This window comes from Asparagus officinalis, chromosome 2 (assembly GCF_001876935.1).
Source record: "Asparagus officinalis chromosome 2, Aspof.V1, whole genome shotgun sequence".
NCBI lineage: Eukaryota > Viridiplantae > Streptophyta > Magnoliopsida > Asparagales > Asparagaceae > Asparagus > Asparagus officinalis.
The window spans coordinates 62,761,255-62,773,132 of record NC_033795.1 but is presented as its reverse complement, the minus strand read 5'-3'; the positions used below and the strand labels follow the sequence as shown (position 1 = coordinate 62,773,132).

At 36.9% G+C, this 11,878-nt stretch overlaps 1 protein-coding gene across 1 annotated transcript; it reads left to right on the top strand.

Moving 5' to 3' along the window:
* Window positions 7,240-10,543, top strand: LOC109831536. The gene is made up of 8 exons (XM_020398872.1): window positions 7,240-8,412; window positions 8,504-8,698; window positions 8,805-9,077; window positions 9,180-9,488; window positions 9,574-9,661; window positions 9,755-9,847; window positions 9,932-10,236; window positions 10,326-10,543. Exons 3-8 carry the CDS (start codon window positions 8,974-8,976, stop codon window positions 10,471-10,473), a joined length of 1,047 nt encoding a protein of 348 aa, XP_020254461.1. The 5' UTR covers window positions 7,240-8,412; window positions 8,504-8,698; window positions 8,805-8,973; the 3' UTR covers window positions 10,474-10,543.

Genomic DNA, 11,878 nt, shown 5'->3' with positions numbered 1-11,878 from the left:
AATTATTAAGAGAGGCAACAATTATATCAAGCTCTTGAGCTTGTTCCAACCCATGTAATCATTTAAGCATCTGGTAAACATGATTTGGGAACAAACACCCAATAAATCTGGAGGGTTATATAAATATAAACCTCTCACAAAATCAAAACTAATAATCATGAAAACAAAGGATTTGATAAAAAAATTGTTTTCATAACCAAAAGATCTTAAAACATAATTTTCAAAACCAAGACAAAAAAAATAAAAACACTAAAGTTCTTGGTTTAAAATCAAATTTGTTTTGGTACCCAAGTATTCTTGGTACCAAAAGATTTAGGGACATGACCCCTATCAATGAAGCTCAAAGCCCTAGGGTTATGAACCCTCTTGGGCACATATGGTGCACTAGCACGGTCAAAACAATATTCATTCAAATGATCCTTTCGATTGCAATTCGTGCAATGAAAAGAGTGAAAAGATTTGTGTTGACCAAGTGAGTGTGCACGAAAATCATTTGCAATTGAAGATTGTCTTTTAAATTTATTTTGCAAATGAGAAACCTTATTAAACAAATGTGGTTTACTTGAGAAATTTGGCAAGTTTGAACATTTTTTCAAATCATAACAAAACTTAGCCAAATGACCAAATCTACCACAAATATCACATTCAAACACTTGTGGTCTACTAGAAACATTTGGCAAACTAGAATTCCTTTTCAAATCAAAGCAAAACTTTGCCAAATGGCCAAACCGACCACAAAGATCACAATGATACACACTAGCATGCTTATGATGAACATTATGTGCATGTGCATGAGTGTATGATGAAGAAGCCTTATGAGTTGCACAAGAGGCATTAGTCTTACAAGATTTGTGTGCATCATAGCAAAATTTAGCAATGTGGCCTTTACGACCGCAAATTGAGTATTTGTAAACTTTGCTATACATATGTGCATAGTGAGTGCTTGATTTTGAAGAGTTAGCACGAGACTTTGCACGTAAGTCCATAAGTTTCTTGTTATTTACAATGCATGTGTTAAGAGTTGAATCTAAAGATGAAATACGATATTTAATATTGTTCAACTCATCATTAGGCATAGAAGCATTGTCAATAGAAGTAGAGCAAATATGATCATTTTTAAATGATGTAAATTTACTTCTAATAGACTCTACTTCTAACATGGCATCATTCTTCTCATGAATTAAGCTAGCAACATTGGAACTCAAGGTAATATGATCCAATTTTAATTTTTCATTATTTTTTTTAAGGATCACATTATCTTTAGCAATAGTATCAAATTTTGATGCTAGCAATTCATGATCGGATTTTAAATTAACATGCTTGCTTTTCAAATCTATAAAATTATTATGCAACTTAGTATAGGCATGCATTAATCTATCATATGCACAAGCGAGTTCATTGATGGATATATCACTATCGGATTCCGAATCGCTTACCACACTAGGGCTATCGCCTAGTGGCCGTGTGCATGATGATGCTCCACACTCACTTGAAGAATAATCCTCCAAACTACGTCGGATTTCCTCCAAGTTGCCTTGATGTGCTTCTATGAATTTCCATAAATTGTAAGCACTATCAAAATGAACAAATTTGTTAGAAAATGATGAGTCAAAGGCATTAAGCAAATATTCTAACAAAAGCTTGTTCATATTAAACATTCTTTTATCATTGTTACTCCACTTGGATTTTTCCGAAGTGGGTATAATATAAGCATCTTCAATAACTTCCCATAAATCGAATTATTTAGATATAACAAATATGTTAAATCTAGAACACCATTGGTCATATGGGAGATTATCTATTTTAGGAGCAACAATAGGATCATAGACTAAACAAGATGCACAATGTATGTCCATAATAAGAAAATGTATGCAAGCAAGATACAAATAAAGCTCAAAAATAGATTAGCACAATAAGCTAACTTGGATCTTTAACTCAAGGCGATTAGACCTTAAATCAAAGAGCACCAAGCTCTGATACCAATTGTTAGACCCTAGAGGGGGGGTGATTAGGGTCTTATGCTAATCTAATCCGATTAAATACCAATTAAAACTAATTAACAAGTTATCCTAGCAAGAATGAAATACAATAAGATATGTAAGCTAGGATAAACAATATGAGAGATAATATCCTAAAATGCAAGGAATATATAAAACTAAACACAAAGGCGTAAACAATCTAAATAGGATAGTGGATGAAATTGACATGAGCACTGCACAATTGCGCGATATCAAGATGAATGCAAAAATAAATAAGACAAACGACAAACTCAACAAAGCAACTTATGATCAGGAGTTGGACCTTCCGTTCTACGTCTCCGCTGCCCACTCCTGGCGAGAAATCCACTAACGACAATCCGGTTTGGAATAAGCCGGAACTTCTTCTACACACTCGGTTTTCTAGCTAACCGCGAAAACTTATTACAACTCACACTCTGTGCAATCACACTCTAACCACCGCACTAAGTGTTGGACCTAGCCGTGTCTCCCTCAAGTGCTCGGTTAACAACCTCAATCGCTAAGGCCGTCAACGCGACGCCACTACCTCTTGGGACGATTCCCCGATCTCACCACACACTCCTTCACTCAGTGTCAAGTGTATTACAAAAGTGAATCTCGACAATAGAGGCTCAATACGAAATAATGATTGTCTCAATTATGAGTGAGAATCACAATGAAAGCGACAACTCAAAGGTACGAAATCTCTCACAACCAACACTGAACTATGTATGAAAGATAACAATAAGCTCATATGTAGGGTGTGTGTAACAATGAGTAAATAAAATCTACTCAATATCCAAACTAGCAAATAATAGATATATAAAATCAATTAACGAAATTGCCTAGCAGAACAAGAGTTGAAACTTCTCTATAAACACAAAGAAGAGGATGGAGAGGATTGAGAATGAATCCCTAATCTGGCAGTGAAAACTTCTCCTTTGTAACGGAGACCCAATCTTTTAAACACAAACAGTAAACCCTAAACCTGCCTTGTAAAAAACTTTTGTTTAAACAACTCTTCTTGCATCTCTTGAAAAAGAGATCTAGCAATTGGGTATTTATTACCCCGCTCTCAAACTCAGCCAAAAACCCCCAACGAGAAAGACAGAAAAGCCCCAGACAGATCAGCTCAGAGAATAACCGCGTTAGGAGCCAACGGCCTCTTTTCAGTCGACCGAATCTCGCTCGGTCGACCGATGGAAACGAATTCGTTGACCGACAAAAATCGGCGGACGCGAGCAGATCTGAAAACAACGAAACAAACAGAGACTTCGTCGTCGACCGGTTGGTCGACCGCATGGAGCTTTCGTCGACGACAGGTCCGACCGAAGACTCTCTCGCGCATTAGTCACCAATGAACATGACGGTCGTGACCGGTGTCGGTTCGACGAAATTGACATATGAAAAAAACATGTTTTGGTGATTTTAAAAACACTGTGTAAAAATATCAAATAAATTCCAAAGAATGTAAAACTTTGGGATGATTGCTAGACATGATAAGTAAACATGCTACAATGACTGGCGTTTCGAAAAGACTTCCCAAATAAAATATCATCATTTTACAATGATAGTCCAAAACACGAAAATGTAAACATTGTGAAATTTTGACATTTTAGCTAAACATGATTTTGAAACAATACAAAATGATTTTATAGACATTAATAGAAGATTAAACTATTGTTATGAAGTCTATAATGAATATAGTTTTATCAAAATACAAACATATAATACACTAAAACAGTGATTTCATGGAACTAAAATAAAAATTGATATTGAATGAAATCAGTTATAAATGTATTAAGTATGAAACAAAATGTGCTTTCCAATTGTATTCAATTGTTTCATAGGTAAAACTGTTGAAAACTATGCTAGGATAAGCAATATGAACAATGAGATATATCCTATATCTATGAGATATATGCAAGGATATATAAACAACACAAGGGTAAATAATCTAAACAAGATAGTGGATGAAATAAATGAGTAATGCACAATTAGCGATATAAGATAAATGCAAAATCAACTACGCCAAAGACAAACTCAAACAAGCAATATGATCACGGAGTTCGGACCTTCCGTCCTACGTCTCCGCTCCCCACTCCCGGGGAGAAATCCACTATCAACCGGGTTTTCTACGTTCACCCGAATAACGTTTACACCTCACACTCGGTTTTCTAGCTAACCGAAAACTTTACAACTCACACTCTTGCAATCACACTCTACACCCACTAAGTGTTGGACCTAGCCGTGTCTCCCTCAAGTGCTCGGTTACAACCTCTCCCTAGGCACGTCAACCGACGCCACTCCTCTTGGGACGATCCCCGACTCTCACCACACACTCCTCACTCAGTGTACAAGTGTATTACAAAGTGAATCACAATGAAAGCACAACTCAAGGTTACAATCTCTCACCACCCAACTATACTATGTATGAAAGATACAATAAGCTCAATGTGGGTGTGTGTAACAATGAGTAAAATAAAATCTAACTCAAATAGCAAACTAGCAATAATAAGAATATGAAAATCAATAACGAAATTGCTAGAGAAAAGAGTTAGAAACTTCTCTATAAACACAAAGAAGAGGATGAAGAGGATTGAGAATGAATCCCTCAATCTGCAGTGAAAACTTCCTCCTTTGTAAACGGAGACCCAATCTTTTAAACAGATCAGCTCAGAAATAACCGTTAGGAGCCAACGGCTCTTTTGTCAGTCGACCGGAAATCTCGTCGGTCGACCGATGGAAAGAATTCGGTTGACCGACAAAAAATCCGGTCGATCGCGAGCAGATCTGAAAGAGAAAGACAGAAAAGCCCCAGACAGATCAGCTCAGAAATAACCGTTAGGAGCCAACGGCTCTTTTGTCAGTCGACCGGAAATCTCGTCGGTCGACCGATGGAAAGAATTCGGTTGACCGACAAAAAATCCGGTCGATCGCGAGCAGATCTGAAAACAACGAAACAAACAGAGACTTCGTCGGTCGACCGGTGTGGTCGACCGATGGAGCTTTCGGTCGACCGGACAGGTCGACCGACAGACTCTCTGTCGCATAGTGAGCAATGAACAAATGATCGGTCGACCGGTGCGGTCGACCGAAATCTGACATATGAAAAAACATGTTTTGCTGATTTTAAAACACTGTTTAAAAATATCAAATAAATTCCAAAAAATGTAAAACTTTGGGGAATGATTGTAGACATGATAATAAACATGCTACAATGACTGGTTTCGAAAAAGGACTTCCCAAATAAAAAATATCATCATTTTACAAGATAGTCCAAAACACGAAAATGTAAACATGTGAATTTTGACATTTTAGCTAAACCATGTTTTGAAACAATACAAAATGATTTTATAGACTTAATAGAAGATGTAAACTATTGTTATGAAGTCTATAAATAATGAATATAGTATTTTATCAAAATACACATATAATACACTAAAACATGATTTCATGGAACTAAATAAAATTGATATTGATGAAATCATATAAATGTATTAAGTATGAAACAAAAATGTGTTTTCCAATTGTATTCAATTGTTTCATAGTAAAACTTGAAAACTATCAAACCAAAACATATATGTATATATATAACTATATATATACATGGAAACCAATAAATGTGTGTGTGTATGTTATTGAGCTTAGAGTATTAAACACACATAATATAAACCTATACTAAATATACCCAAGATTGATAAAGGTCTTCAATGAGCATGACTTGGTAAACTTTGCGGATGAAGCTTGAACTTGATCTTTAACTTGAATTGTATGTTGCTTCACTCCACAATTCCGCCAACCTCCATTTGATATCATCGTTGAAGCGCTATTCCATCCATCCTCCAACAACGTTGTTTGTCTACAAAACATAGGAATGCACAAACACTAGACAAACAACATTAGTTATAAATTGTTTGTTAAACATCATCAAAATAAGAAGGCCAACATTAGAGACTAGCCTCAATTGACCAATAAGCTTCTTTTTCTTAGCTTTAGCAAAATTTTCGAATCCTGTGTTAGGTCTTATGTTTATAAGCCTACTATCTAATCTAGTTTTGCTGATTAACAAATAATTCATAACATCATTTGTCGAGTGTTTGAGTTTGCTTGTTAGGTATTCTACATAAAGATCCAAGTTAGAGGTTAGTTGGATTAAGTTTAACGATCATATTCATTGGAGGATAGAAGTATACATGGAATGAATCACGATGCAAATTCAAGTTCAAAATTCACTATTGCTTCATCCACACTATGAAGAGGAAGATTGCCTAAGATCAAGCGTTATGAGATCATTTAGCTTGGGTATATTAGGTTAGGTGTTATATTTTATGTGTAAATACTTCAAGCTCAATTTTACACACACACATTCTTGGTTTTATCAAAATATAGGTATTTTTGAGAAAACATTGTGTTCTTGGTTTATGGATAAAATAATCCTTATATAAATCTTTTATTAAGTTTATAAATCGATTCAAAAAGACTTCATAACTTGCTTTAAGTCAAATGACAAAACCAAGTGTTTAAACAAACACGTATTTATGAGTTTTTGCAAAATGAGGAGTTTTCACAAATGGAAAATGATATTTTAAAAATTTCTTTTCTAACATGTTTATAAATATTTTCTTAAATTTTATATTTTTTTGAATTTATTTGCTATTTTTAAAACGGATTTGAAATCAATTTTTATTGTTCAAATATCACAATGTGCACGTTATCAGTCGACTGATGAAAATCATCAGTCGACCGATGACGGATGAGCGGTCTGTAATGGTTTGTTCATCAGTCGACTGATGAACAGTATCAGCCGACCGATGACACTGTAACGGCTAGTTTTCCAGCTTCCTGATTTTTCGTGTTTTTTGTTTTTTTGCTTGGATTTTCTTGGATTTTGGGCTTTGTTTCATGAACCTATATATACCCCTTACTCTCTAACTTCTGAACTATCCAAGAAAAGTTTTAAAATAAGTTTATAAGGGTTTAAGTGTGTTTAAAGTGTATTTTTACAAGAGTTTATGTGAATAAGTTTTCACAAGAGGAAGAAATCATCTATTTCGTGTTTGGGCTTCAATCTCAATCTCTCTCTCTCTCTTATTTTTTTAGAGAAGTTTTCTCTAAACTCATTTCTAGCTTTATATATATATATTCTCTCTTCTTTCCCGCTCAGATCGCGCCATCACCGACCCCCTCCTCCTCACCACCGCCCGAAAGCGCCGCCGCCCAAGCTCGGCCAATCCCTCGACGTCCCCGTTCAGCGTCGCCGCCGTCCCCTTGCCCTAGCCATCACCTCCCCTCCTCCTCTCCAGCTCCCGAGATCGCCGCCGCTGAGCGTCGCCGCCGGGTCAGCGCCGTCTACTCCTCCTCGCCATCGAACTCACCCCTCGTCATCAGCCACGCCTCCGATGGCATTTGAGCTCAGCCCTCAGGTTCATCGCCGCCTCCGGAGCTCGACCAAGCCCTCGACGTCTGCCCTCATGGCTTCGAACAAATTGAAAGAGTCGACGTCTTCGAATTCTTCAAAATCAAAGCCTACCTCTTCTAAATGCAATAATCCTCCAACTTCGTAAGTAATTTGCCATGATATATTTAATTTTTAACTCTTTCTGAATTATAATTTTTGTTGTAAGCCATGATGTATAATGTTTGTGTTAATAAACTTGTTAATATGCGTCTTAATTTGCCCAAATATATTTAATTTTTAACTCTTTCTGAATTATAATTTTCTTGTAGGGCTAAGATAACACACTTGAGAATTCCGGCCAATTTGTGTTATTTTCGAGATTTAATTGATAAGCGAATAAAATTAGATGAAAGACACCTAAAAGCCCTACAGACGACACCTTTTCACAGCTTTCTCAATATACCCACATCCTTGAGCAATGAGCAAATAGCAATTGATTGCTTGATTCAAAATTTTAATCCTGATAAATGCTCATTCATGATTGGGAATAAAAATTGTGTGTTCGGTATAGATGATATTCACCGAATTACCGGATTGCCAAAGGAGGGAATTCCGATAAAAATGAGTGGGGCAGCGGCTAATACAATCTACACCTATTTTGTAAAGAATTATAAGAAAGCCGATGAGGAAAAGAAGGCGGTGATTTCGGGGAAGCGCGATAGAATGGCCGAGATGATTGTAGATATGATTAATGAAGACCCTATAATATGTGTGAAACTTATTGTGGCTTTCATTATCGGCTTCATATTATGCCCGCGGACATGTAAGACATGTCCCTTGTGGGCGTTTAGATATGCGGAGCAGTTATCAACTTTGCATAAATATAATTGGTGCCATGCGGTGTTCACTCTTCTTTGCAAAGAGATGAGTAAATCAAAGAAGTCTCTTAGTATGCGGGAATTAGGTCAGCGCTCAAATGCCGGGTACATGGGTGGTTTTTCCTCCGTTTTACTGGTGAGTTACATGAACATTATTTTGTATATCTTTTCATTTTGATAATGATTATTGTTTATGCACATGCTAATGTGTAGTTTCTTTTTTGTAGGTTTGGTTTTATGAAAAAGTAGGGGAATTAGAGTACACTTCAGATATTGAAAGGTTACCGCCGCTCTTTTGTGTGAAGAGTACTGGAAAGTGGAGGAGGACTACTATGAACAAATTATATAGAGTCCCGAAGTTGGTTACGGATAATGGCCAAGAGAATACTCCTCTTATTCATACGGCATCGCCAATAGTATTTGTACATATCGTTGCTCTAATAGTTCATTATTTTATGTCCCTTTTGTTAGTATCTATGTTTGCAACTATAGTATACGTACTAATACTAGCTTTTTTTGGTCAAATAGGAATCAAGGAAAGCTGAATTAATTTTCTTAATTGCGGAGAAGACGTACGAGTTGAATGAGCTCACTACAGAATTACGAGAATTAGAAGAGCGTAGTGCTAGATGCCAAAAAAAACCAAGGAGAAAGAGGATGACGGAAATGTAACTGAAGAAAAAAAATCAAAGAGGATATGGAAGCTAAGGAATATGAGAATTTGGAAGGAACTGGGGAAGCCGATTTATGTGATGACTTTGTGATGAGCGCAAGAGACGTGAGAATTTTAGAAGATGCTCGGTGAGTTTAGTTTTTTAAATTTTCTTGCAATTTTAATTTTTATATTTTCCATATAATTCTTGTGTAACTCTTTGTTAATTATATGCCTTCTCGACTCTATAGAGATGTTTCTCAAAAAGATGAAGGTGGTAATGAGAATAACAGAGAAACGCCATCTATCAAACGGGCTGTCGGAAAGAGGGAGAGGAAGGATGGACCCTCTGTTACTTCACCTTATATGCCTCTAGATCAACCAAAGGAAGGCACAAAGAAGAGACGTGTCATCCAGATATTGGATAGTCCTGATGGGAAAAAAAAGTACAAAAATGAAGAAGGCTTCATACCTACATCTAGAGACTATCCAGGTAAGGCACTGGCGTTTGATTATGAGAACAAATTAATTGAAGACTTTCTACAATCGAGAATGAACAGGTAACTGTTACTGACTTATTCTAATAATAATCTTTGAATTTACTTAATTCTAGTAGCAATTTTCTCACAATGTACTTGCATATAGTGATACGTACATTTGGAAGTGTGCCGAAGCAAGCGTATCTCGCTTAGATGCTTATATACTATTAACGGGAGGTGAACTCAGTGACGATGTAGGTTCTAAACAATTGTGTTATTGATTGTTTGATGTTGTATATAAAATAATTTATATTAACTATTTTATTCATTCATGGTAATTTTTGTAGGTGATCGATGCATTTGTTATTCGGCTTTGTAACAAGATTGAAACAACTGATAGTTATGATCGAAAGATACATGTCACAAGACCTTGGCTTGCAGTAAGTATATCCTTGTTTTTTTCACTAATTGGTGGATATTATTATTATGTTATCCCACAATGTTGACATTATTGCATCTTTTAGCAAGCATTTCTAGAAGGAAATCTTGAAATGGTGGCAAAACGAATGAAGGAAAATGTTTCTCAGCAGAAGTTCTTGGAGTGTGAAAGAATTCTGATCCCGATTGTCAGCTCCGGACATTGGCACCTGGTAGAGTTAGTGAGAGAGGAGACAAAATTCTATCACTACTCCTCAATCAACTCCCCCATTTATACCGCCGATGCTGTGAAATTTATAAATAAGTTTATGAGTTTCATTGAGAGTAATTGGGGATTGGGGAAATTGGAGCATCATGGTCTTGTGTCAGTTGCCGTGCCACAACAAGGACCGTAAGGTTTCATGCATTTCTAATTTAATTGTTCATTTTTTTTGTTTCATTGTCATTTTCAATATTGTAATATTTTTCCCTTAAATGCAGAACGTTAGATTGCGGGATCTTTATGATTGAATTCATTAACAGCATTGTCGAAAAACGGTCGATAACAATTTCAAAAGGAGATTGTGCAAAATATAGAGCAAGGTTTTGTGCTGCTCTTTTGTATGCACGCGATTCACCTTTTTTGTAAATATTATTTTAATTTTCTCCAAGGTTTTTGTTGTGTATTCAATGTTGTAAGTATGTTCATGTTGTTAATATGTTGTTAATTGTTTTGCGTGTACATTTACAGACAACTACGTTGTTGTTGTGTGTTGTAAGTATTTTCATGTTAAATGAGAAGTAAGCTAGGGCTAACATAGCCACCAGAGCAAAAACTTATGATAGAAATAACGCCAGCCCGCAGTAGAACTAACTCGAGAAGGGATAGAACTAACAGGAGGACAGCTAGAAGTAAGCTAGGGCTAACATAACCACCAGAGCAAAAACTTGTGATAGAAATAACGCCAGCCCGCAGTAGAACTAACTCGAGAAGGGATTGAACTAACAGGAGGGCAGCTAGAACTAACAAGCGTGAGGGTAGGGCTAACATGGCCACCAGAGCAAACACTTGTGCTAGAAATAACTCCAGCCCGCAGTAGAACTAACTCGAGAAGGGATAGAACTAACAAGAGGGCAGCTAGAACTAACAAGCAGTTAGGTAGTGCTAACATGGCCAACATAACACACGAGAATGGCAAGAACTAACACAGAAACGACTAGAACGAACATTAACCCAGGTAGAACTAACATATTCAATAGATCCAACACTTAAACTAACATTATTCACTTGCACTTGGCTGTGAAGGTTACCGAGATATTATAGGTTTGACTGCATTCGTTGTTTTTGCGTAGTTCCCAAGGTTGAAGAGACAACTCACCTTGCAAAAGTGCAGTCCCAAGGAGGAGAGTTATGATAACCTGGTCCGGAACCTATCCCCACATCCCACGCGGCAACATCACCATCCCCAAAGCCTGTTCAACCCCAGGATAGTATTGATTACCTTTTCGGCGCAATCTTTTTCGGATCTCCCCATCGCCGACTCTCTGTAGACTCTTCCTCATTTATTTGTAAACCCCATACTTTTACCCTCTCCCCTACCCTTCAAGTTCCCCTGTATATATGGCGTTGTAAATTCATGGCTAGTTCCTGTACATCCGATGAAGGTCATTGCCTGCCTGGGACGCACGCTGATGTGGATCTTGGATATCCCTCACGCTGATGAAGATGTTATCCCCATTGTCTTTGCTCTTAGTTCCATCAGTGGGTGAATATACCTGGCTCCCTTCAAAGAGTTTGTACATTAACGCCCAGTTAAGATTCATAAGCGCATGGAATACGATCAATTCAGATGGGTCATGCGTGAATCACTTGGGGAGGCATGCAAATGCTGGAGAGAATTGTCCTCTGGCATACGTTAACACTTTATAGCTATACAGTGTTAACGTAAGCCAGAGGACTATCTTTTTGCTAGCATTCGCATGCATTCCTAGGTGATTCACGTACTGACCCGTCTGAATTGATCGTATTCCATGCGCTTATGAATCTTAACTGT